The sequence below is a fragment of the Camelus bactrianus genome, chromosome 8 (assembly GCF_048773025.1).
Source record: "Camelus bactrianus isolate YW-2024 breed Bactrian camel chromosome 8, ASM4877302v1, whole genome shotgun sequence".
Taxonomy (NCBI): domain Eukaryota; kingdom Metazoa; phylum Chordata; class Mammalia; order Artiodactyla; family Camelidae; genus Camelus; species Camelus bactrianus.
The window spans coordinates 10,900,460-10,928,429 of NC_133546.1; the positions used below are offsets into that span (position 1 = coordinate 10,900,460).

Below are 27,970 nucleotides of genomic sequence, written 5' to 3' on the forward strand. Positions count from 1 at the left end.
CTCATTTTTAAACACTGACACAAATGTAATGCAAGTTTCCTCTTTGTTGCTAATACAGCTATATTTATTTAATGAGCTCAGAAGGGCTACGGTCTGCTCTAGAAAGTGGGAGGGGGAGAAGGCGGCTAATGCTAAAAATAACAGATGAATAAGTGATCCATAAAAGAGATGACAAGGACATTCCTGCCACACCCAACACTCCTAGAAAAATATTTTCTACTTCTTAGTCATTTGATCACAGCATTTAGTCATTTGTCCATTTCTAGGTTGGTCCTAAAAGATAATTCGTTTTCCCTTTTTGGCAGAGCAAGTTGAAAAACTCCCACGCGCTCCCTAGTATTTTCCAAGGACTAAAACCTGCCTCTGCAGAAGCAGCCAGCTAGTAACACAGAAGGCACTGAAGTTAACTGGTAGTTAGAACAACCTGCTACAGTTCAGAAAATCAGTTTTGTTTTGTTTTCCCCTTTGAGATATAATTCACATGCCGTAAGGTTTGCTTGTCGAGTATATTTGCAATAAACACATTTCCCATCAAATCAAGCTGAAAAATCCAAGTTACAAAAACAAGTAAATTAAGGATTAATTTCTACTTTGGAGAAAACCATTCATTACATGGTTCCTTAGCACACAAAGCACGATCTGATTCACAAAAGTCTTAACCGAGAGGCTCAGATCTGCTCCTACGAGTGCAGATTTGTGTTCAAGTTCCAGCTCCGCCACAAGACAGCTGTGTGACACTGGAACATTCCCCTCACCTCTCCCAGAGTCTACTCACTCACCCATCAACTTGATCGTATGGAGTTGTTGTGGAATCATACATGATCATGGCCCGAGACAGGAGTCCCGAGAAACAGAGCCAGAAACCATGAAAGTGGAGAGCGCAGCAGAAGAGAGGATGTTCGCTGGGGAGTGAAGGAGCGAAGCCCAGGGAGAGAAGCCAGGAGCAGGTGAGGAGCTGGGGGGGGGGGGGGAACCACTGCCAGGAAAAGGAAAGGAGACGCAGGGGCATCCACTCACTACCCGGAGCCAAGTACCGGCGAAACAGACAGGGCGTTACAGACCCCTTTGGAGCTCTTATTTCATACAAGGAGCAACCTTATACACAAGGGATAATGACAAAACAATGCATGATAAAGAGAGCCCCTGAGAAGCATGGGCGTACAGAAGGGTCCCTGATGGAATGGGGGGAGGGGGTCCAAGGGCAGCTCCATGCAGGCACTAAACCCTTCATCACAGACGAGCCGGGGTGAGCCTGATGCCAGGGGTGGGGGACGCAGCACATGTCCTGCAGATGTGTGGTCTCTGTGGGTCCTCTCTGCCCGAGGGAAAACCCAAAGAAAGAAGCACAGGAAGCACAGGAAGTTTGATGTTGTAGATAAAAGTCAAGGTGGGGAGAGGTCCTCAGGGACTTTATCTTGTAAGCAACAGGGAGCCACTGAAGGACTTGTAAACCCAGTAATCACATGGTCAGATACGCTATTTTTGTGGGGTGGGATGCAATTCGGTTTATTTATTTATTTAATGGAGGTACCAGGGATTGAACCCAGGACCTCATGCATGCTAAGCAGGCACTCTACCACTGAGCTACATCCTCCCCCTTCAGACTCACTTTTTAGACCAAAACACTCTGGCCTTAAACAGAAGATGTATCTGAGGAAAAGGTAAGCCCGGCAGCCTCTGCAGCTTGACAGGGAAGAGAGAAATCAGTCCTCCCTACCCCTCCCTCTCTCACCACCTGCACATCATGTGCCTGAAACTTCAAACTGCCAGGGCAGGGCAACTGCATCACTTCCGAGCACTCTGCCTTGGCTCATGCTGACCCCTGGCCTGGAATTCCTTATCCTCTCCTGACTGACTCCTCATTCTTCAAGGAACAATCCTAGCATCCGTCCTCCAGGAAGTCTTCTGTGACTACACAGGAGGTTCAGCTTCCCATTTGTGCTTGTCTTCCCCGACACTCTGGAATATCATTTGTTCTGAATTCATTCTATTATATGTTGAAATTATATGCTCAGCTGTCACCCAGCTTGGCTGAGAGCACCGTTGTGGCAAAGACAGCCTCTTCTTCGAATTTCCAGTCTGCACGCTCGCCTGGCCCAGAGTATGCACTGAACAATTGTTCCCCTCCTGCCCTCCGGCTTTGACCACCTCCCCTGTGCCCGCGGAAGGAAGCGCCTGTCTTGGTCCAGTGGCTCTGTCATCAGGCCTGGTCTCCCGCCACCCCCGTCACAGATACCCTCCAATGCTTTATTCCCCGAGTGGCTTCCCCCCAACACGTACCCCAGATCACATTTTCCTCAAGGTTTTGTTCAGTTTGTTGCCTTCACTGCAGTTTCCAACTGTCTAAGTTCAATCAATCCTCTTTATATGATTTTGAAACTTTAAGTAAATATTTAAAATGAAGCCCACAGTCCACAAAATCCAGAGCAGTCCCAAGCCCAGCGGCTGGGAGCTCGCTCCTCCCACCACGGCCTCCCTCTCTGGCCTAATTAACACCCTCCCACCCCCACCCCACCCCCAACCGGAGTGAGAAAGGGGCAAAGGCAGGCAGTGCATGGGAGTCGCCTGGGAGGAGGCCATGCCTGCCTAAGCAGGGTGAGGTTTTATCCTGGTTTACTCGTTTGAGATAATAAACGGAAAGGAAAATAAAGTACTCACTAGACTTAATTTACAGCTCTTCCTCCCTCGATCTTCAAAAGGCATCCCACATGGGGACTGGCTGCATGGTCTGCTCCACACTGGATGTGCTCAAAGGCTCTGCCCTACAGAGTCCCGAAAGGCCCGGGGACAAGGCCATATGATGGTCTCTTTCAAGCAAAGCATGTCCCCACTCTTACTATGATAGTGCCTTTTTATTTGCAAGGGCCTTGACAATGATCTCCTCCACCCAAAGCACTTCAAAGAAAATCTGTTCCAGACTCTTCATCTTGCGTGATGTAACGTGCACTGTAAGTTCAGCTATTGTCAGGCTATAGATGACTATATGTGAGTGCCCCGGGATCTCTGGGGGAAAGCGCTCTGTAAATAAATATTTCTTTTATGGAAAATAAATTACAGTGAAGTTGAGATTTTTAAATGGTAATTGGATAAAGCATTGCTCCTTTAAAGAAGTTTTTAAAAGGCACTTTAGAGAAAACTATATACTTACGGGATATTTGGAAGATCACGTTCTTATTGATCTTGATTTGTAAATATCTTTGCCTTTGTAGCTTCGCAGAACATTCTCTAGTCAAAAACCATCTCATAAAAGTAATTCTAAGCATGTGCTTGTTTCCCTTCCTCTTTTGTGTCTATAAATAAAGAGCAAATAGCTCTCTTTACAACCATCTAGCAAACGAGTTAAGGGCAGTGGGCATGGCAATTGGAACTCACGTTACCCACTGCAAAGCCCTCTGGGAAAACACGAATAAATTACAATCTTAGCAACTGCCGAATTGGTAAGGAGAATATTTTCAGGTGGAACATCTAAAGATCAACCCAAATTGTTTCTTACCAGAAATTCACAAATGTGATAATGAGGTGAATGTGTCTACGGAAGGAGACGTGGCAGGAGGGCAGTGGGGAAGGGGTGGGGGAGGGCAGAACTGAAACGAAAAATTGGCAGCATTAGGACATATGCTTAAAATAACTGATGTAATGACTCCGTCCAAGAATGCATAATGGGCCACAATTAATAATTACTCGAATTCTTTACAAGAGTGTCTCTTCAAGCCAACTAACCACCTTAGACCCTTGGATTTGTGTAGGGGTTTATGTCAAAGCAACCCCCACCTCCAAGAGAGAAGGGTACCAATTTTGACATTATAAATTAATCACTGGGGAGGGGGGCACAGCTCAAGCGGTAGAGCGCATGCCTCTCATGCAGAAGGTCCTGGGTTCAATCCCCAGTACCTCCTCTAAAAATAAATAAATAAACCTAATTATCTATACCCCTCCCCCCAAAAAAGAAGCCGGCTGGATAAGTCACATGCTGGATCATCAAACCTGCACTCAAGTCAAGAAACACTAGAATGCCTAATAGAAATGCAAATTTTAAAAACAATTAATTAATTAAGCATTTGCCAGCCATGAAAAAAGGAATAAAGTTACATTTAATAAAAGTTTAAATTTTTAAAAAATGTTTGCTTGGACTTCTTGAAAAAGAATAAAAAGGAGACAACCAAACAAAAAGGACAGAAGCTTCTCAATGTGGACCAACCTCCCTTTCCTCTCCCTGGACCTAAACATCTGACAGTATACAAGGACCTGAAAACTCCCAGTTGGGCATCCCTGCCAGTGGACTAAAGTATGGCTTTGAAGCTAAATTTTAGAGAGCCAGTGGAAGACAAAACCACAGCTTTTCCCACTACAGTCAGTATGAGACTTTTAATTGGGGCACCTGAATCCACGAGTTGCTGAGCTCCTGATGCCCACACCTCGTCCAGCAGCCGTGACCCCATCAAACCCCCCCAAACCCCTCCACCTCCCTCCATTCTCCTTTACAACTTCCTTTTCAATTCCTAGTTAAAACTAGTCTGTAGTTTGTAGTCTGCAAGCCGGTATTCCTTAAACAAACAGGATGTTCTGTTTGAGGAAGGAACGTTTCAATTCAGGAACATAGGAAACTATCTTTGATAAAAATTATAGGAAATGATGCACTCTGAGAACATTTTCCATACAAATGGTTCAACTTCTGTCGTGTTACTCTGGACCAGGCCTTCGTAACTGCACACCCAGAGCAGGGCTGCTCCACCACCTAACGCCTTTCTCCACTTCAATCTGCCCGCCAAGCCACTGCCTGATTCACCTTCCAAAGATAACGCATTCATCATGCTTTTCACCCCGACGTAAAAACCTACATTCCACCCTTAGATCCAGAGGCTAAAACATACCTTATATCCCAGCCTTGTACTTAAGACGCTGAAAAAGCTGCACCAGAGCCTGCCCCACCAAACGGCCAGCTGTTCATCCCTTCCGAGCCCAGGAGCTGCAGGCCAGCCCTCCGTCACTCCTACAGTTGACCCTTGAACAGGGTTTGAACTGCCTGGGTCTCCTCACATGCAGATTTTTTTCAGCAGTAAATACCACAGCACTCAATACCACAGGATTGGGGTTGGTTGAGTACAGAGGGGCAACCATAAGGTATACATGGATTTTCGACTGCCAGAGGGTCGTTGTGTTATTCACGGGTCAGTCAAACCTCCAAACTGTCCTACCACGCTCCCCACCCTCCTCCCAGCCTGGACTAGCTTTCACGCTTACACACCTCTTACCCACTTTTTAAGTTCATGACCTTCCAGGAAGTCTCCCTCCACTTCCTCAAGATCACAACACAAGCTCAACCCCTGGTCTCTCATAGTATTTGACGACTATGCCAGTTAGTCCTAATTTCTACCATTCTAGAATATTCTTTAGTTTCACATTTCCAAGGCCTGCTTTCTAACTAAATGATACATTTCTCAGAAACAGTATCCGTATTTTATAATCATTTTTATTTCTTACAGCTACTGGCATCTGTTAGGTATGTCAATATCTGAAGATGGACAAATTAGTGAGAGGGAAGAATTGGGAAGGGAGAAAGACAACACAGGATATCAGAAAAGGAGAAGCAAAGATGGAACCAGGCATCATCAGAAGATCTGTCTCAACTGCGCCATCATTTAGAAACACCCAATGAGGGGGCAAGAGATGGGAATTACTCGGCCATTCCACTACTGCCAAAGATATGGCCCAAACTCTTAGTGGATCACAAATATGTCATTTGAATACACACTTTTCATCAGTTTCTTATAAACAGTCAGAAATTTCTTCCCACACATTCTAAGTTCTCCACAAACATGCAGATGGAAAAACATTCTAAGCAAGATTATGTATCAAACACAAGTAGAAGATTGATAATGTGTTGTTTAATTTGTGATTTAAGTCAAATGCTACAGGGAAGACGCATCTAGTGGAGTATCCAAATTGTTGTATTACCATGGAATTTTTTAAAGAACCTGGTCTCTCTGTAGTATTTAACCAGTAAAAAGGATGAAAATTCAGGAACACACCAACCCGTCTTCACCCTAGTCTTCTTCAAGTTCCCAGATCACTTGACATTGATTTTGAAGGGACTGTAGTGGATACTGTTGTGCATCACCCGACCCCCTTTTCAAGGAAGAGGCATTCTTTCCCTCAGCTGCTCATGGCTCATGGACGGGTCCCTCTCTGGAAACGTGCCTCCACTGAAGGCAGCTGCCTTGACCAGCTGACTGGTGTGCCTTGCTACAAGCAACTCTGAAAGGCCACCCACCCTCACCCCAGCTCCCGAGCCCCCGTGAGACAAGTTGGGCACAATTCAATGTGTCGCTCCTTAATCCAGCTCCCTCATGCCCTTACTCCTGAGAGCATTCTCATTAAACTCCTCACAAGCAAAACTCCATCTCAGTGTGTTTCCTGGGGAACCTGAATGGAGAGAGAGGTGCTAGAAATGTCACTGACACTTGTCAAAGTGTTCAGGTTGTCCGAGAAAAGGAAAATAGAAATGAAGCTACTTCCTCTCCACTAAAATCCAAACAGCACAGAAACTAGCTGTTTAATTATTATCTGAATGTGGAAACAGGCCAAAGAATGCATTTTCCTTAGCATCTTATAGGTTATAGACAGAAGAAAAAAAAACTATTTTTTTTGGAATCCACAGACTTTGGAACAGCTGTGTTACACCAAACCACTACTTCCAGAGCCATCCTCTGTACCAGAATCTCACCTGCCTAATCTTCCAGTAATTTTATTATAAAATTTTTGTTTGGAAAGTGGCAATATATGAGAGAATCAGCTAGGCAAGAAGGCGCTACTTAACCTTAGGAAACAAGATATGGTCACAAGATGTTCCACCACACAGACACAGCCACCAGAGGCAGCGAAGCACATCGCATCACCCACATGGCAAAAGCGCAGCCAGTAAGTGCGGGAACCAAGAAGCTGCAGAAACCATTTCCCCCACGTGTGTAAGAAACAGCTCCCCGTCGGAGTAATGGGAGCAAAGGCTGCGAAGTGACCCGCACCTGGTTTTCGATGGCCTTCCTGTTCTTTGGGTCGCTCACCACGGACAGCTGCAGCTCTGCCATCTTCCTCATCTTGCTGTCCATGTCTATTTTCTGAATGAGGCTTCTGGTCTGGTTCTTCAGGAGCCGAACCGTGTCCTCTTTGCCACGCTTCTTGGCAAAAAGGGATGCGCAGGCCGAGTGGACGGCAGTGACCCAGTTCTCCAGATCTGTCTGGCTGGTGGCCTAAACCCGGGGAGGGGGGAAAGAACCAATCTGGAAGTGTTTCACCACAAAAGTGTTCGCCAAAGTGGCTGGCTGGCTGGGCTTTGATGTGTTCAAACCCCAAAGTCCCTTCACTTCATAAAAACTGTTCGATTTTAAAAACACACCCAACCAACTGAAGTCAGGTTCCCAGGCTTCCTGGGCTCCAGAGGGCCTGGGGGATATTTTCGGGATCCCACATGGCCCCAAACATGATGGAGAGACAAACTAGAAGCAAGCTAGACACGAACAACAGGACAGGGATAAGAAAACCAGGGTTTAGCCATGCATTATACATTATGCCGCTCATTAAAAAAGCAGTTTATCTTCATGAATACTAGGACTGAGAAATAGAATGTGAAAATACTAGGAATAAAATGTTACACTTTGAAACCTGGATACGAAGTTTCATCTGTGGTATGGACTCAGCCATGAAAAATAACAATGAAAGAACACTGGAGGGAGAACACAATAAAACTAAAATAGTCATCTCTGAATACTGGGACTATGGTGTGAGGTTTTCTTTTTCAACCCTTCAGTACCTTCAGACACAATGACCATACACTATTTCTATATAAGAATATTTTAAGAACAATAAAGAAAGTTTGAAACAAGCAGAAGGGACAAAGACATAAGAGTCTAAGCAGGTGGAAATACATGTTCAGTTTTCCTCGATGCCCAGAAATAACCACACACATTCAGGCCATGGAGTCAATCCTCCAATGACCTCTGGGATCAAACAAACCTATTGGAAAAATTTCTTAAAAACTAAGGATATTTTGCCTGAAACACAAAATAGAAGATTCATTTCATACTTGCCCCTAAGTTCATGTAGATTTAACCCACGTACTAACCTCTCCTACAATTCCGATGAACCCAGTGCATTAATTTGCTTTAGTGCATCACAGAAAGTTTAAGCAGCCTTTCTGTTAAAGGAAGGAAAATCCAGTCTCAGACCCTGACTCTTGTCAGCCAGGGCAGGTTGAGGATGGCAGTAAGGCTAGAGGCCCAGTGAGCTAACCTGGTTAAGTGCTGGGACGTCCTATCGTGGAGAACACTTCAGAGAATTCTAGTTTCCCAAAGTCAGCCAAGAAACAGCTATGTTGTTCTGCAGGGGTCCTGGGCACAGCCAGGCCCAACTTTAGCAGAGGCCTGCATCTAAGACCTACGAGGTTTTCTGTGAGCCTTCTGGCCGGATGTACTCTGCAGCCCAGGCTATGTCTGCAGGCAGGACTGGGTTTGCATTGGGAGGTATTCCAGAAGCACACTTCACTTCCTGGCTGTTACCCCCACTTCTCTGGAGTTAACTAATAAGAACAGCAATAATATTTAGCATCTCTTTAGCACTTAACACATGGATATTATATTATTTATCCGTCAAGCAATCCTGGAAGCTATCAGGATCCTACCGATTGAAGGTCTGAAGCTCAGAGACGTTCAGTGAGTGCTCCAAGATGACACAGGAACTCAACAACAGCACCAGGATGCACATCTCAGCCTGACCTCAATACCGACGGCGTGACACCGCCATCCATGCTCTACGACGTCCCATTTGCCAGGACGACTCTAAGAATCATTCAGTAGATAACCTGACTCTTAATGTCCTAAGGCCACTTCCACAGGGAACTGATATACAGAGCATTGGCCAAGGAGGGTTGTCCTGAAAAGCTCCTTCTTTCACTTCCGCTGGGATTCTTGGGAAGAATGTAAGGCTCTACAATCCATGTTCTCTGGGTTTCACTTAAAAAAAAAAAAAAAAAGCCTCCACTCTGGGAATTTCAGATCTTGTGCCACTAGATCATGAGCTACTTCAGAACAGGAGTTGCCAAATTTTCTCTTTGTTCCTGAAGAGCATCTCATGGGCTACAGCCTGGACCATCGTGGGTGGGTACCCCAGAAATGCTTGCCGCATGAATGACCACATTTGTGATGGCCCCACGGCACCTGGCAGTCCGCAGGAGCCAATTCTCTTGCTTAAACCCTAAAGTCTAACAGCTTTTACTCTATTTCTTTGCTAAGTTGTGCCCCTTAATTCTGAACCTTCTCACCCTAACAGGACACAAGCCATCGCTGCTTCTCTACGTTTAGAAAGCTCAGCAGTACCTGGAAAAGGTAGACGTCTCCGAAGGAGTTGCTGAGGCAGAAGACATTTTCCTTCTTAGGATGCTCTGGGACGGACTGCACTATGCTGTCTTCTGCAAACAGAGCACACCGAGGGGCACTGCTCTGATCCATGGAATTCTTCCCGTAGGTCTCGTAAAACAGCAGCGTGCATCCTGTGAGAGAGAGAAGCAAAACGGTGTCCCTGTCCCATGTCCTGAGGATCTACCCAGGAGACGAAGGGGGGTGAGGGGAAGGAAGGGAGAGAAAGAGAGGGAGAAGGGAGGAAGGAAGGAAGGAAAAAACTGAATGAGATTGTTTAATACAAAAGGAAATTCTCGTATCCAAAATATGCCTAGTTGTGTATGCATCAACTCAAATGAAAATGAGATTTTTTTTTACAAATATAATACCAGTAATAACAATAGCAAACATCCATTGTTGCTCAGTCTGTGGCAGAAACTCATCTGGTCCCCAAAGCAGCCCTGGAAGGCAGGCAAAGTTATTAATCCCATTTTACAGATGGAAAGCTTGAGGCATTACACTACTACGCAGGTCCCATAGCTGGACCTCAGTGCAGCAAGGATCTGAATGCAGGCACTCTGGCCACAGAGCCGTCCTCCTTAACCCCAACACCACATTATTCAGGAAATCTGAATGTTGGAGGCAGAAGAAAATCCCACATTCATTAACTAAGGGAGCTTCTATACTTACAATGCGTGGTAACAAGAAACTGAGTTCACCTAGGGAACTTAAGAGAGGAAACGGTAACTAAATATCCCTGAATTGCAAAATATTATCCTAAAATGCTGCTAAAAGATGCTTGCTTGCAAGTACATGGCTTTCCCTTAATAAGCTAATCAAGTCTTGTAGGTAGATGTTATTAAGGTTCTACTTTGAATATTCGATTGGAATGTCTTCTAATTAGATGTGATTTTTAAGCAAATTCTAAAAGCTCACAAGTATGTTCACTTGTTGACTATCCCTTAAAACCGTCAACCAATAAAGGTTTTTGAGCACTTCTCGTGTGCTGATGAATCATGCGGTCACCATCTCTATAGGCTCACGTCCCTTGCTTCGCAAACACTTTTACATCGACTGTGAAGGAAGCCCCAGCCCACTGTCACCTGCACTGTAGCTGAACGGGGTCCCCTCATGACTGCTTTACACTACTGTGTTATGAACCTTCATTCACAAAAGTTTAAATGTTTTGAAAACTGTCTCACTCTTACCAGTTTCATTTCCTCCTTTAAAAACAGCTCTTCATGTGGACAAATAAGGTGATACAATGGAACCCGGCGTAGCACAGAAGCCAGGGGAAACACGCAGGACCCCAGCTCTGCCCCCAGAAACAGCATCCCCAGGGAAGCGCTTCCTCCCTCCATGGTACTTCAAGGTCTCGAGAGGCACTGAGCCATCTCCCCTCCCACAAACAGAACTCATCCAAACTCAGAGGCTGTGAGCCTCTTAGAACAAGGGAAAGAACAAGAGGGCAGGGGACAGAGCTGCTGCGGCAGGTCTGAGCCCGTCCCTTCTTCCAACCACTGATGCACTTAGAAACAGGACACCAATCTTTCCAGCAGGAAGGCCCTTCTGATGCGACTGCTGCATGTGTGTGATGTGCCACGACCTGGGGACCGAGGACAGGGTAAAGGTCACCGAGCAACATCAGCTCCACCCAAGTTCGAATTCTTTCCGAGAGGCTGATGTTGACTTCCCAGTTCCCCTAACACCGAGCTCCCAGTGGCCAGCATTTGAATCATTACATCTAGAGGAAATGAACACAGTCTTGAGCAGATGCCAAGATGCTGCCAACCCTGCCACCCCACCTATAGCAGAATGCAGCGCTCCTCATGGAAGCGTGACACCAAAACAGGACATTTCATTTTAGAGCCGGGCCAGGAAGTAAAACAATATGCCGAATTTGGTTGCCATCCAGTTGAGAGAACAGGAAATCCACCGTAAATCTCTTACATCGAGTTCAACTTAATCTGCGGCGCTGATGCTCTGATGCGGGGGCGGGGAGGCTGGTGGAAAGAGGCTGCCCCTGTCAGTGGTGTCTCCTGCGCCCCCCCAAGTGCTGTGGCTGTCAGTCCTGCCCCGCCCCTGCCAGGAGCCAGCGTTGGCCTGGAGGGTTGATGGTGGAAGTAGGAAGAGAAGGCAGATTAGAACAGCGAGGAAGCATAAGAAGAGGAGAGGCGCTCTGAGCAGAAAGTGAAGGGAGAGAAATTAGTCTTGATCTCTCCAAAGTCCACCTTTTCATTGACACCCACTCAGTCCACACTCATCCCTCCTCCCCTGTGACGGGCAGAATGACCAGCATCCAAAGTTCCTGTATGAACCCCTCTCCAGACATCGGTCACCTGCCGTGTGTCCTGAGGGAAACCTTCAACGTCCTTGCCACCTACTCTGCCCAGGAAGTCCCCTGTGAACCGCATGAAAATCCACTCATTGGAAAAGACAGATGGAAAGCTGAATTACCCTTGTTAAAAATTTATTACATCCTCCAAACCCCAAAACAGCATCTGTGCCCTTAGCATACCTACACAGTCAGGGCAGGCAGGTAACCAGCTGCTTTGCTGCGGGCTGGCTGCTCTCTCTGAAGAGCACTGTTTCCACTTTATTCACATAGATACTTCAAGGGTAATTTTAAAATTCTGCTTAAATGCACATGTGTGTCTATATATACACATATATGTTTTTAAGTAAGATTAAGCCACATAGTTAAGTCCAAATACTGCAATGTGGATATTCTAAGCCAAGAAAGTTGAACTCAACATAATGAATTCCCAGAGAAAAGAGGTGTAGAAAACCACATGGAAAAGCTTACGCTGGGGAAAAAAACATCTTATCTTATGCCTTTCCTTGGCTGCACAGAAAACAAAGGGCTGGGAGCTTAATAACACTTACACCTACAAAGCACCCTTTTCCACGGGTCTCCAAGTGTTTGCAAGCAAGGCCACACGCAGGACTGCAAAGACAAGTCAGAGCCATCCCTGAAGCCAGCAGCCAGGAGCTCCTGGGGTGGCTTCCAGGAGGGAAGACAGGGTCCCGGACATGTCCTCTTCCAACCTTGAGTGACACCTGCCTGGACCTCCCCTAGGAAACCTCCAACAACCTGGTGTTCCACAAACGTCTCCAGCAGCAGGGAACTCAGGAAGGCAGTGGGTTTGTTTTTTTTCTGTTGTATTTTTTACATTAATTCAGAATCAGCTTGTCTTCCAACTGTTAGTCCTGTCCCAGCCTCTGGTGAACCAGAATAAATTCAGTGTCTCTTCTATAAGACTGTTACAGTTTCTCTCACCCCAGTTCTTATTCCTCCATAAATTATTAAACATTGCTGATCCTTAAGCCACCCTCCATAAGGCATGGCTCTAGATGCCTTTGTTGTCACCCATGGCCCTGCTTCTCAAGCTGGTTGTGGACACACACACGCCCCCTTCATCCCCAGCCCCCACCACATGTGGTGTACATTGAGGGTTTTCAAAGCCATAAGACAGGAAGGGAACAACTTTCCCAAAGCATCAATTTTAATAAACAAATTCTATGTTAAAAAATGCAGGACACATCACAGAGTAGCGTGCAGCCATTCTAAACACCATGTAAATAGGACGCAGCTTCAGGCTGTGATCCACCAACAATTCCAGACCCCACTCCCGAGGGGGCACTTTCACTCTCCTCTCCAGCTAGAGAGGTTCGGCTGGAACCTTTTCAAGACTCACTGTCTCGTTTAGGAACAAGTTTCCTGCAGTATCATCCCCCTCAAGGAGAGAAAGGGCCAACTCTGACCCAGGCAGAGGCGGGAGGGAGTGATGCAGCTGCGTCTCTAACGACCACGAGCACTCTTTCAATTACTTTTCTTTTAGCCTCATCACATTGGAAACTCATTCTCAATGGCCTGCAAATCAAAGTCCCAAACCTTTTTCACTTGTAGTACTTTGCAGCCAAACTTCGCTATCCTGTACCTGAGGAGGGATTTGATTATTAAGTTTTACAGCATCACTTATCCCTTCAAAGTCTTATCTTGCTAGATTCAACCCATCATTCCAACTTTCCAGACCTCTTCCGTCATCCAGTAGAAGAACCCGTCCCCCCAGTACGCCTAAATCCTTTGCCTTCCTTGGCCACAAGGTACCACAAGGAACCAAATCCAGAAAAGAGGTGTGCGTCTGTGTGGGATGCGGACTCTTGGGTTTTATAAACCCTCCAGGGAAAGGTGTTGCTTAGAGATGAGATGCCTTCCCAGAGGGGCTTCTGGATAGCTATGAAAGGACGCCAGCTCCCCAAGACTCCCAGTTTCTAAATTGGGAGGGCGGGGTGGGGGGACACTGCAGATGGCCCTGGGCCTTCCACACACACTGTGTGCAGTGTTTCTGCTTTCTCCCGTGAGAAGGAAGGGTGGCTGACTTTGCCCCCCACGCTTGGTTCCTCTGACAAAGAGTCACAGGACAGCTGTGCAGAAACGCCAGAGGCTGTGGGCTGCTCTGCTCGCACCTGTGTAAATCAACACAGTGTTGACTCAGAGCCTCGTGCTTCCTCAGGACACTGAGATCCCTTCAAATAATTTACCCATCGACAGTGAGCAGGAGATCATCATTTTTAAATGGCAACGCTGGTGACAAAGTTTTATCATCTTAGCAAAGCAAATGCCTACTCCTGTTTCCTTTACATCAAAATAAAAAAGAGGCATTTGTCTGTGATGACGATTAGTCCGTCTTAATTCACAAAGGTGAGCTGACACAGACCGATTCATGCAGATGAAATTCTCAGCTGTACAAGGTGGGGAGGATGCCTCGCTGCAGTTCTGAACACATGCAGAATTCATGGTCTATATTCCAAATAACTAAACTACACTTGGTCACTTATGTGCCGGGCCATCTACAAGCCAAGGAGAGAGGGCTCGGGAGAAAACAGCCTTGCCTACACCCTGACTTTGAACTTCCAGCCTCCAGAATTGTGGGAAAATCAGCTTCTATTGTTTAAGCCACCTGTTCTGTGGCACCTTATATCCACCCAGTCTTTACAAGATCCAGTCTGTAACAGAAGCATCTCCCCCGACCCCAGTGCAGGAAAAGTATTAAAGAATGGTATAGAAATACCTACAGAGTAACAGGCAATAGTTATTAAATTCAATCATTACTCATTAGAATGAAGCCTAGATCTAAATGTTAGGTGAGCCGTATCATACGGGTTTGAGAGAGTATTTGCAGGAAAGCAGGCTGGTAGATTCTGGATTCGATGCCTTCACATTAGCTCAAGTCCGGCCTGGACTCACTGGCATGTCCCGGGAGAGAGGACAGTGGAACAAACGCCTCCAGGCGCCCTCCGGGTGTTGGTAACACGCTTACCTTTAAGGGTCACCCAGTACTGCTTCCACTTCCTCCGCGCCACCAGCTCGAGCTTCCTCTCCTTCTGCAGAGTGAGGAGGGGTTTGAAGAAGAGCCACCCGGCCTTGCGGACCACCCCTTGCTCCTTCTCAAAGAGCAGATCCAGCTGCTCCAAGGAGCTGAACGACTCGCTGCTGGACTCGGCGGTCTCTGTAGACGTTTCGAGGTTCTCGGTGTTGGTCCTGCTCATCTCCAGCTCCCGCATGAAGTTCTCATAGATGTTCTGCTGCAGGGGGTCGCTGCCAACCGCGTGAGCAGATTCGCTTCTGTGGGATAGCATCTGAGCCGAGCCCCCTGACCACAGGGACGCAGGCGCCAGGGAGGGCCCCTGCGTGTCCGCATTCAGCCCCTCCGAGCGGCTGTCAAAGTAATCACTGCCCTCCTTGGACCTCGGCTCCTGTGGGCAATGCAGATGATGACCCGTCAGAAGTCAGGTGTAGCCAGAGCACCCCTTCCCTGACGCGGCACGCGGGCAACGCAGCGGCTTACTAATAACAATGCTGCAAAGCAAGATTCTTTTTAACAAAAAACGCATCTTTAATCATCAAGTCTCCATACCAGAAAGAACTACAGAAACAGTATTGCTCAACCTAATTTATAGCCAGTGGAGTTGATGCTTAAAAACATAAACAAAAGTGGGTAAGGGGGACAGCTCAGTGGTAGAGCACATGCTTGGGGTACATGAGGTCCTGGGATCAATCCCCAGTGCTGCCATTAAAATAGATAAATAGATAAATAAAAACCCAATTATCCCCCCAAAATGTAAACCAAATACCCCTAACTATCCTTAATCTAACCTCCACTTAGCATCAAAAAGTGAACTAGTACATTCAGAACACACTAGTGAAGATTTCTGCACTGATGCTTCTTTGCTAATTGTGAATCAGTACCTCCCGGGAAAGAATTCAGGTTCTTGCAGGCTGTTTTCCTTCTGGATCATTTTGAAGCTAAATTAGAAGATCACTAATTCCAGGGTCAAGGGGGGTGTTGTCATATATAAACTCTTCTTCTTCTCCCTACAGTGAACAGTCTCCAACATCTCATCCCCTGCCCAGGTCTATTTTCCCTCTTTAGAGTAAAAACCATGCACCTGGGGTTCCTTATCCACAAAGGATCGTGGCTAGTAACTGTAGCTTTGATTTCATAACTAATGTTTTTACTTAATTTGGAAATTCTTTCATGAAACGAATATACAATTTATTCATTCACATTCTTTTATTTGAACTAGGAATACCACAGCATGATTCTTAACTTTACTATTTATTCCCACACAAAATCAGCCATGGGCATTGCTAAATAAAATTAGTATTCATCTGATAACCACCATTCCCTATAGGACAACCTACCCTGAAGGGAATTCATGCATAGCGCTGAAAACACAAAGGTTTCCTCTAACACCTAGACTAGTGGTCATTCAAGAAAACAATTTCACAGAGGCCAGCCACTGGTCAATAACAGTAAGTAAATTTCTCAGCAGAAAGTGTCTGCAGAGAGACACTAACACACTCATCTACTGAGCAGCTAGTTGGTTTTCAACTATATTTCCTTATCCATTAAAATAAAAAGGAGGGAAAACTGTTCAAGGACCACTGACTAAAGACCTTATTTTGAATACTCCACTGTGCACAGGGGTTTTCTTTTCAGAAATGTCATCCAGAAATCAAGCAGCAATTGCTTGCTATCTTTCCTAGGAAAATCATCAACAGACAAGCACTTCCAAATACCCAGGGGCTACATAAACAATGGGGTTGAACCCCAAACATAGCTGTTACTAATGCAAATATTATTTCCTGCTATGTTTACACTATGGCCCATAGTCAGATTTATTTATACACTGATACTTATGCAAGAACAGAGCAAATTAGCCAGCTGCGGTGAGTCACTTAGACAGGAAACTTTCAAAATAGTCTAAGATTGTTGTTGGTTTTTTTTCTCAACTGTCATTTTGTTGTTCTTCAAAAGCTCCTAGGAGGTGAAGAGATACCTCACATTTAGCTAGTATTTATTGACATTACTTCAGCTATGTATATGACTCTCTGACGCAGCGCCAGCACGCCCGGGACTGCCTCTGATGCCCAGCAAGAGCTATAATGGGGTGCTTTGGAGCAAGCAGAGTCCTGCCAGAGAAAGTCATCAAGTGTCAAATTTAAATATAACCAATCAGCACTCTTGACACTGTTTCTCCTAAGAGGGAGACTTAAGATGGAGTGCTAACTTTTAAATGTTCAACCACGGCAAAGCAGAGCAAATCTTCCTCCTTGAGAAATGGGCAAAGATAGCATTTTAGCATTTATAACTGATTCTTATACACAGATGTGAACTTTCCCAGTCTTTAATAAATTTAGAAAGCTTTCTATCTAGGATCCTGATAGCTAGTGCCTAATTTTCAGGCTAATGGAAGGATGGAAGGATGGAAGGAAGGAAAGAAGGAAGGAAGGAAGGAAAGAAGGAAGGCAGGCAGGCAGGCAGGCCGGCCCCTAAACAGTCCTGATCACTGTGTTAAGGGTGTGAAACTAAGATCCCTGTTATACATGAACATGAATAAGTCAGATTTTCAGTTCCTCCCCCAACAGATAATCATGAACGATGGATAACTTAACCCAAGGACAAGAGCACTAGGGCAGCGAGCAGAGAGGAACTCAAGAGCGGTCACTAAATTCCTTGGGAGCTAAAGGAAAACTAGCCACCATTCCTCACTTTCTAGGAAAAAGCACCAATGACACACTGTGTCATTCTCCACGGGCCATTTTCCTTCATTTCACAGCAAGGGCCACTATTCTTCTTCTGCAGAATTTCCCTGTGACTGTGCAGCCCTGGCTGGGCAGTGAGGGCCTAAAATTAAGAGGGGCAGAAAGCCAGGGTCTGGGTGTCCTGACTCTCCTGTCCGACGCAGCAGACGCGGTCAGGCTGCCTCTCAGACAGACCCGGCCCTCCCCCAGGGTACAGGGCAGGATCATTCCGACGCCCTCCCTCCCTTGGAGTCAGGCGTGGCCACATGACTCGCTTTGGCCAATAAATGCAACGCAAAGTGAAATGTGTCACTTGTGAGTGGGAGCCTCAAAAGCCAACACAGGGCTCTTTCTCCCTCTGCCACGGAGGCCCGAGGTGTCCTGGATGGTAACTGCTCAGCGGACCTGAGGTCCTGGGGAGGAACGATGCAGACCAGAGCCGCAGCGTCAGGGAGACACGTACTTTGTGCTGAACCTCAGAGAACTGAGGGCTTTGTGTTACTTCAGCAGAACCTAGCCCACCCTAACTGACAGAACAGAAAGTTTACCCAGGACAGAAACAAGGCCTCACAGGTCTCTGCATGGCTGCATTAACACAAAGTTTACCAGCGTCAAACGCGTACTGCTCTCCTGCACGTGTGTCCTCTCCCCCTTCCCCATCTTTGAATAGTGTGATAATCTTTTTCAGCTGTGTAAGTTTTTTTGCTGATTAATCTGCTTTCAGGCTCTAACTCCCCAGAGTGGTTGAAGCCCTATAAAGAAAGGGTTGCTTTTTTTACATCACTTTTTTTTTTTTAAAGTCAGAACAAATACATCTATCCATCATGGGAAGACTTTCTGAGCCTTTTCTCTGCTGATGTACAAAAGTCTGTGTGTAAGAGAACCGGTGTTTGGTATCTTACTAAATTATACTGTCACCAACTCTGCTTCTATGCACTGACTACATTTTTAAGGATCCAAACCTCATCTTCACGTTCACTTGTGAAAGAAAACCAAGGGCATGGCCGATGGAAGTGGCATAAATATCAAAAAAAAAACTACATTTTATCAACATTATCATAGTTTTGCTATTACAAGTACTTAGGTCAAGATGTTTTCAAAACTGTTAGCAGTCCACGAGGAGGTGGTGAGATTAAATACAAAGATGCGTCATGTACTAACTCATCAATAGAAATTTTAATTTCCCCAAAGGATAATATCAAACTCAGAAAGACTGCGCATTGCAAAGTGACAACCATCTCTCTCCCTTTCTGTTTAGGCTTTAAGAATGAGCTCTAGCAAAATTCTCAGTTAACCAGTTCATTGCGGAAGTCTCTCCAACGCTGCTGTCCTTGCTAAGAACAGTTTGGCCAGGTCTTGGGATGAGGCCTGTGGAGTTCATACCAGAGTCCAGGAGGCGAGACTGCGCTGAATGGGAGAGACTGAAGTGGAGGGTTAAGGATGAAAGTGCACATCTAAGCAAAAGGGTAAAACACACACACACACACACACACACACACACACACACACACACACACACCCCCTACAAACACCTGCAAACAAGATGAGCCAAGGCTAAACTCTTCGCTTAAGCCTCGGGACCACGCTCGGCAGTAGCTTTGGCTAACTCCCATTTTTCAGACAGGAAAGCCAAGGGCCTCTCTCCTTGCGCCCCCAGCTTTGCTCACCTGGAGTCTCCTTTTCTTTCTGGAGAGGCTTCCCGTCCAGTCGCTGATGCGGCGCATCCTGGCTTTCAGCGTGTCCTTCTTGGAAGGCTCCTCGCCCAGAGCCCTGGACTTGCGGCAGGGGAGGGTGAAGGACGCGAACTGCCCGGGCTCCCCACGCTCCACCCGCGCCGGCACGTCCATGTCGGAAGCGAAGGAGACGCGGGCGCTGAGGCTGCTGCGTGTGCCCACGAAGTCATCGGAGAGCCGCAGGGCCGAGGGGGCCAGGCTCCCCAGGGTGGCGTCCGGGTAGGGTTCCCGGAGGGACGAGAGGGAGGCGCTTTGGCTGAAAGGCTTGGGGGCATCCCTGGGCGGGAAGCCGGCGTGGAGGCCGGGCTCGGGCTCAGGCTCAGGGGTGCCGGGCGCCGCGAAGGAGCCCTCGGCCTCGCTGGCCTCGCAGGCGGGGCCCCAGGGCGAGTCGTACCAGGACGACTCGGAGCTCAGCGAGCTGCCCTTGCTGGAGCGCGGGCGCGAGGCGGCGGGCGAGGCGCCGGGGCTGGGCGGGGAGCCGGCCGAGTAGCGCAGCAGCTGCACCGGGCCGCCCGAGGCCCCCGCGGGCCCCGCGCCGTGCGCGCCGCCGCTGTGGAACTCCACCCGCAGGCAGCCGTCCAGCTTGCCCAGCGTCTTGATGAGCACCCGGGGGCTCCTGCGGTCCTCGCCGGGCGGCGTGGACGCCGCGCTCTCGGGCCGGCCGTAGCAGTTGAGGAGGTGCCCGTTGCAGTCCCTGGGGGCCGCGTGGTTACCCGCCGGTGCGCGCCCAACATAGTGGAAGCCGTTCTCGAGGGAGAAAGCAGCGTCGCCGCCCTGGAAATCCGTTCCCGGGGCGCTCGTCCTGTGCTTGGAGTAGGCGCTGCCTTTGGACACTTTGCACGTGGGTCCACCCAGTGGGAAGGCATAAGGCTGATTGCTCTTAAAACGAGAGAGGCAGCTTCGGGCCAGGGACCTGGACTTGTAACCGGTTCCGCTGCTTCCGTGACCCCATGCGTGCAAGGACTTGTCATCTTTTGCATGAAGGCCACGGATTTTCAGGGAGCAAGGCTTTTGCTTAGCACCAGTAATAGTATTGCTATGATTTTTTGATCCTTGAAGGGTGTACTGACTCTCGGAGTTCCCCATTGTAACCTAAATTAAGAACAGTGGCATCAGTGAGAGTCACGATCTAAATTATATTCCATTATACCAGAACTTTCTTATTTAAAAAAAGAAAAAAAGAGTTCTTCACATGACAAGGAAACCAAGCAACTTCTCTGGGGGCCTGACACAACTCAGAGAAGCAGAGACAGGAGTGACTCACTGCATTGGCTCTGCTGCCGCAGGTCAGCAGCCAGACAGACAGCACTGCACGCTCCATGCCAGTGATTTCAAGCACATAATTTATTATAGGGTGTTAATTCAGAAACTGAACAGGCGTAAGAATCAGCTTAAGACAGAGACCTCTTAAAAGCTTAGTATGGGGAGGTTTTAAACCAATGATTCTTGAAATGAAAAATGAGGGAAAAGTATCTTTACTCTGTCACTCCAAAATACACTGATTTTCCAGTGACCAGAGAGATATATTTTCATTATACATAATCTATCAGAAAAAGCTAATACTGCACCCCAATATAAGTGATTATTGATGAAAAACCACCCCATTTGTAATAACATGACTCCAGGTACCACACTGTGTTAGAACTTTCGTGCATCCCACAGAGTACGAACACCTCAGAGGACAAGGACTGGAAGTTCTCAAAAACTAGGCACAGATTAAAAAGAGGGGGAAGGGGAAAATAAAAGCTCTCCTTTGGGACAGAAAAACATTTTAATTAAACTAATCTCTAGAGCTTTCCTGAAGTCATTAAGGGTCCTCACTTTAGCGCATGATGAGAGAAAAAAGTTTGAAGCTGACTTGTTAGAATGTGGGTATCTGAAAAAAAAAAAAAGGTTAGATTCTTTCAATTCCCTTTAAAACCACAATTTGCTCAATGAGTCTATTAGCTAAGCCAAATTCAAGGTGAACCTTGATCCAAGCCTTCCCCCCTCAGGCTTTCATTAAAACCAGGAGATCATTGTTTGAGGCAAGTTGAAGGTGATAGCTCCAGATATGTTTCCAAATATATTTAGTAGGTTTGTCATTTTAATTCTTTTCTGCCTAAGAACGTACAGCCACAAAACAAGTCAAGTGGGCTGACATTCCTTTGGTGGCAGTTATAAAGCACAGTTAAAGACACAAACAACCCTGGGGGTGGGGGGTTGGTGTCGGAGCTCAGTGGTAGAGCGCATGCTTAGCATACGTGAGGTCCTGGGTTCAATCCCCAGTACCTCCATTTAAAATGAGTAAATAAATAAACCTGATCACCCCCTCCTCCAAATCCAAACAACAACAACAAAAAGAATATAAAAAGAAAAAAAAATGACTCAAATAACAGGGACAAATAGTTAAACTTTACTAACCACCTAAATCCCAGTTGTACAACTGGACGTGAACCACAGCTCACATAAGCCGGATTTACCTGCAGTCTGGTTGGTGCCCTGGGGGAGGTCAATGGTCACTCGACTTGACGGGGTCCTGGGGGCAAGGCAGCATGGTGAACAGGAGCGGGCAGTGAGTCCACGAAACGATCCTGAAAACCAGAACTATGAGAAAACTCGGTCAAAGTAAGTAAACGCAAAGCTTTAATGTAAATTATCTGCAGAAACATGGTTGTCCAGAATCCCAGACAAAATAAATGCCTGTGAGCTCCAGGATTCATCAGGGTGGTTTGGAAAATGGAAAAGAGGCCAGAACTGTTCACCCAACCTTGCAAAGGCCTCTAACTCCATCCACACGGTCTGCCTGCCGTCAAATGCATGCCTTTGTTTCAGGAGAGAGCAGGTGAAAGGGTGGCTGAGAGTCAGGGCTCATCTGTCACCACCACTAGGAACACAACTCTCAGACCCGCCGCCCTGACAAGATCACAGGAGCATCATCCTGACACAGCAAGAACAGGTCATTGTTCCCTGTTTGACAAAGCAGCAGAACAAAGCCCCAAATGTAGAGTCACAGGGAAACGGTCCTTGGCTCAAATACCTTGTGCTATATAGCTGACCCCATAGATGAGAAAACCCCATAGGTTTTCTCCAGCACCTGTTTGGGCCCCGCCGCACGAGTAGAGGCAGGAGGCCCACTTTTGAGGGGAAGGGGATGGGCTAGGGGGGAGGCTGCCACCTGGGCTCACTGCCGGACACACCTTTATTTTCTCTGCCGACACAGGGAGCAGAGGTGTGAGGGTTCAATAGTGACTTTTCCCCTCTTTAAAAATAAAAAATAAATACAATACACATAACATAAAATTTACCACCTGAGCCACTGTAAAGCGAAAAGGTAGTGGTGTGAAGCATGCTCACACTGTTACATAATCCATCTCTAGAAAGCTTGTCATCTTGCAAAACTAAATCTCTATTCTTATTAAATAATAACTCCCCCATTTCCCCAGCTCCTGGTAAAACCATTCTATTTTCTGTCTTGATGAATGTGACTACTCTAAGTACATCACATAAGCGGAATTGTACAGTATTTGTCATTTGTGACTGGTTTTATTTCACTTAGCATAATGTCTTCAAGGCTCATCTGTCTTGTAGCAGGTGTCAGAATGCCCTTCCTTTTCATGACTGGATAATATTCCACTGTATGTATACACATTTTGTTTATCCATTAATCTGTAAATAGACACTTCAAGACTGCTTTCCACCTCTTGGCTATTGTGAAAAATTGCTGCTACAAGGTATACAAATATCTCTTAGAGACTCTTGCTTTCAATTCCTTTGGGTAAATGTAAGTGGAATTGTTGGATCATACAGTTATCCTATTTTTTGATTTTTTGAGGAGCCACCATCCTGTTTTCCATAGCAGCTGCACCATTTTACATTCCCATCAAAAGTACCCAAGGTTTCAATTTCTCTACATCTTCACCAGCATTTGTGATTTTCAGTTTGTTTTTTTTAAATAGTGGCCATCCTACACTGTGAGATGATATCTTATTGTGGGGTTTGATTTGCATTTCCCTGATGATTAATGATGTTGAGCATCTTTTTATGGCTTATTAGCCACTTGTATAGCTTCTTTAGAGGGTTCGATAGTGGCTTTAAGAGTTAATGAAGCCCTGCCACCACCTAAGCGCTTAAGTATCTCCAGTAAGGCCAAAAAACACAAGTTGATCTAGGATGATCCACACACATACATTTTCAATTGAGAAAAAAAGTCAAAAAGATTTCCCACTTAGGCATCAGCAGAAGATCTAACAGCTCGACTGAGGCCAGCACCTAATTCACAAGGCCTACTAGTTACTGACCACACCTTTCCATGGCCAGTTCTCCCAAACGTCATAAAGACAGAATAGCCACTGGTTGAGCTGCCACTAAAAAGTGGCTCCCTGACATCTCTGACATGTGAGCTGGACCACAAGAACCTCAGAGATTTTTGAAAGTTAGAAACCTGAGTTGTCAGTTTTTTCTTGGCTACGCTTTATAATGTAGGAACTAAAAATGGCCAGAGAGGCCCTGGGCTGCTGCCGCTGAGACATCACACAGTGAGCTGATGGGACAAGCCTTGCGTTTGTTTACCTTCATCAAGACCAAGGTCCGATGATGATCCGTAGGTGGGAGGCTCCTGGGTGGCTCCCTCAGCAGCCGCCCCTCTTTGTCAGGCCCTTCTGATGCAAGGGTCATGGGCCCAAGATGAGCACACACAGCACTGGCTCAAGCCCCCAGCCCAGCAGCACAAAGTTGCCCATGAGAGAGGGGCCCACTGTATTAGCCCCTCTCTTAAAGACACACGGAGGTGGGGATTCAAAGGTGCAAAATGGCTGCAGGTTAAAGGGGAGGCATATAAGTCAGTGGTAGAATGTATGCTCAGCACGCAAGAGGTCCTGGGTTCAATCCCCCCACCTCTATTTAAAAAAATAATAATTGAAAAAAACTTTTTCTTTAATGGCTCCAGGTTAGAAGCTCATGCCCCAGAAGCAGACTGTAACCTCAACTTGTCTTACTCCTTTAGACGTTAAATAGCTTAATTGTAAATTTCATGTTCTATTTCAGAACACATAGCCCTGGACCCTGTCTTTCCCAGGCACTGTCCACGAAGGCCTGCAGGTCTGAGGCTCACAGCAGCATTTAACAAACACCTGTTGAATTGAATGTAAGCAACTTCACACGTTAGAAGGATGATCTGAGCACAAACTTAGAGTGAGAATCATCCTCAACGGGGTCTGGCTGAAAAACTGATGTATAAACCCACGCAGAAACATCTCAGTAATTAACACAGCACTGCCTAGAGAAAAGCCAAAAGGTAGGATCAATGTGTGTCCTGCCATGCGGGTGATGCTGACAGCTGTTCAACATCTCTAGTCAATCCTGCAGAGGGAAAACAGCCTGAAACTGTAGCAGGGAGAATTTATCCAGTATTTATGAGGAATTTATTGACAGCATAGGGTAAATCTCTGAGGGAAGCTTTAGAATTGTCCCTGAGGAGTTTGGCAAATTGAATAGATACTTACCTATTATGCTTCAGCTGTGATTTTTGTCTGAAAGCAATAGAATAAATAGTACAGATTTTCTGCAATTCAAGTTTAAAACTTTAACTGATAGAAAGCAGGCTGAAAATATCAAAATGACAGATTTCCTGTGAACTTAAAAAAAAAAAGAGAGAGAGAAAAAGTGAAAAGCCTCCAGCAGGAAAAAAAAAAAAAAAAAAAAGGCACACTGGGTACCCTAACCTGCAGTAGTATGTATCAGGTACACAGCTAACATGCAGTGAGGTCCACAGCTGACCAAGAGATAATTTATGTGAAGTCACTCTGGAATAAATGAAATGGTGCCAAGACTGTGTGTACTTTACAAATACGCTATGCTGGGTATACACTTTTTTTTACAATTATTTATTCATTGGATAATTATAATAAAATGTTGGAATTTTAAAACACTGATCACTGTCTCAAACATAAAAACAATCTTTGTCTTTCATTTTCTACATTCCCTTCCAATCCCCCATCTTATGAATGTGCTATGTAGCTCTTTAAGCTAAAATCACAAACAAGAATGGAAGGGGTTTTTTTTTCTTTTTTTAAATTGCATTCATGACCACCCCAGAAACGTCCAGCAGTCTGGAGGAATTTCACAAATACGTCATCACAATCTCGGCAGCCGCTGTGACCTACTGAATCCCACAGCAAGGCAGCTTTTAGAAGAAAACATCAAGATTTACCTTTTCTTCCTTTGCCTTGGACTGGCGGGTCAGACTGCCAAAGCCTCCTCTTCCGTGAAGCCTAGAGTTTATAGCAAAGTAAAGTAAAACCCTCCCACTCTGCTTTGTCTCTGCCTGCGCCGGCTGCCCAGATGGAGTGACACCAGGGAACTGAGAGGCAACCCCAGTTGACCAGATGGTGCTGTGAGCAGGGTGGGGGCTGAATGGTGATGGTGAGCAGACCAGGGGCATGGGGACACTGCACAAAAGCCAGATTTATGGCTGGGCAAGGCAGGGAAGGGTGGCTCAAGTTCTATCAACCATGAGATAGCAACAAGGCTTCTCACATCATTTCAGAAAGATTTTTATACTGAAATAGGAGTCTCATCGTTGGAAGAGGCAAACATTTCAGATACTGATAAGAGCTGGGGGGAAAAAGGTTAAGAAAAGGCCTAACCATTCACCACTAACAATATCTCCTTGGTTCCCTTTATTTAGGGGTGGGTGGCTGTGGGGCGCTTCAATCACTGTTGGAGACAAATCTCAGAATCCTGGTCTGGTTTGTGTCACAGAACTTGGGTTTGAGACCTGCTTCCATCTCTTAAATAGCATGTGAGTCTAAGGTCAAATTACTTATGCTTTCTGAATCTCATTTTCTCTGTTTGCAACTTGAGAGATAAAAATATCTGTCCTACCTACTTCATAGATTGAGTATCGAGTGTGGAAAGATATGTGAAACCAAATAAAAAACTGAAATGCAGCACACATATACAGTACTATTATTAATTCTTAGCTATCAATTTAATTTGGTGTTCTATGAGTATCAGATCTTATTATAATAGTCTGCTGTCCCATATACTTTATTAACTATTAATTAAGTACATTATTACATATGTTTTATATATATATATATACACACACACATACATTTGGAATTTTTCCAGTTCTACTGCCAGCACTTGTCTGATTTTGATCAATTCCACAAATAATTACAACACATAAAACTCTAATTTGTCAGACATGTCAAATATCAACAAAAACAATGACACAAGCCTTGTGTTTGTATTATTAGATAATCATGTTAGAAAATGTAAGAAAACAACCTAAGTGCTCACTGACCAACTGGCATGACCTTAACACGGTTATTCTCAAACAAGGCGATCTTGGCCCCCCGGGGATATTTGGCAGTATCTAGAAGCAGTTTCAAGTTGTCACAACTGGGCTACTGGCGCCTAGTGGACAGAGCTCAGAAATGCTGCTAAACGTCTTATAAGCACACAGGACAGTCCCTACAACAAATGAGTATTTGACCCATATGTCATTAGTGCCAAGACGGCCTTAAAGTCTTACTGCTTACCTCATTAAAAACACTCAAATACAAGAACAAATATGCCTAAAAATCTATAACAAAATCATTCAAGCTCTGGCAAGGATCCCAACTTACTAACAAACTCTATAAATACTGCCCCAACTTGCTTGTCTCGTCTCGTGTCGATGAACGGCACTCCGAAGGCATGAAAGCCACAACTTGAAGGAGCTCGTTGCTCATCATAAGAAAGCCTGGACGCAATCTGTATAAAGCGGCAGGGGAAAGGAACATCTGGTCTCCATAGGAATAGTGCTTAGGGAGAGTAATCCTTACAAATGAAGTGGGCAGAAAGCAGGCTGCCGCTAAGGGCCTCAAAAGCCAAGCATCCATTGTGGGGCCCCATTGGGTCTATTTCAATTCAGCAGGACTCCTTCCAAATGCATATTAACAGATGAATGGACAAACCAATCTGCAGCAAGGAACAGGCCCTCTCCCTTGGCAGGCACGGCTGGTATTCACCAGGGGAAAAGCAATAAATTCCACGGAGACAATAGCCCAGCTTTCTGCACAGTTCATCACCTTCCTAAGCCAATTTCTCGCAAGTCGGGTCTCGGCACTCACACCTGTTTTTATAAACATTTTAACATCTGCAGCACTGCTTACAGAAGTGTGTGTCCAACTATGGGTTCATGGCCCATTGTTAGGTCATGAAATTCATTTAATGACTTGATACCAGTATTTTTAAATGAATAGAATGGAAGAGAAGAGGAAAAGAAAGAAAAGAAAAGCAGCAGAGAATATAATAAAATGGAAAATAGAGGACTGCATCCCAGTTAGGGTAAAAATTGTTTTATGACACTACATTTTTGTCTGTGTGCTCGTATGTTTGCCTGTAAACTGGGTTGAGAGGTAAAATTCTGTCTTCTCGAGTAACGGTTCAAGAAAAGAGCTTGAAAACAATGGCCAATTGACCCACACATGGCAGTTTCGTCAGAACGGTACATCCATTTTAACAAGACCAAGGGACAACCGAAGTCTAGAGAATCTCGAAACATTCAAAAAATCACTGCCCCAGGCAAGCACTTTCTCTGGAGATAAGAAGAGTGAGAGCAAAGGACTCCCCATCACCACCAAGCAGATCTGGGCCCCACACGTCAGGCCCGGGGTCCTCACCCTTCTGCAGTCTACCATAGAAGAGGAACTTTCACTGGACATTCAAATTCTTCCTATGAAAATTAAAAATGACCCCATAAAGGTAGCCGCAGAACTGAGCCTTGA

The 27,970-nt window shown here is 45.8% G+C and overlaps 1 protein-coding gene across 13 annotated transcripts in view; it reads right to left on the reverse strand.

Moving 5' to 3' along the window:
* Positions 1–27,970, reverse strand: part of TIAM2 (TIAM Rac1 associated GEF 2) — a 216,281-nt gene that overhangs the window by 86,758 nt on the left and 101,553 nt on the right. For 8 of the 13 annotated variants that reach the window (XM_074368102.1, XM_074368100.1, XM_074368111.1 and 5 more), the window contains 5 exons: positions 21,677–21,800; positions 19,149–20,306; positions 14,714–15,149; positions 9,369–9,541; positions 7,023–7,247 (listed from right to left, as the gene is read on the reverse strand). In XM_074368102.1, the coding sequence (XP_074224203.1) occupies positions 7,023–7,247; positions 9,369–9,541; positions 14,714–15,149; positions 19,149–20,300 (1,986 nt within the window). In that variant the 5' untranslated portion in view covers positions 20,301–20,306; positions 21,677–21,800. Of the gene's footprint in view, positions 1–7,022; positions 7,248–9,368; positions 9,542–14,713; positions 15,150–19,148; positions 20,307–21,035; positions 21,091–21,676; positions 21,801–27,970 lie in introns of all 13 variants that reach the window. The other 5 variants (XM_074368106.1, XM_074368104.1, XM_074368110.1 and 2 more) reach the window with 3 other exon arrangements.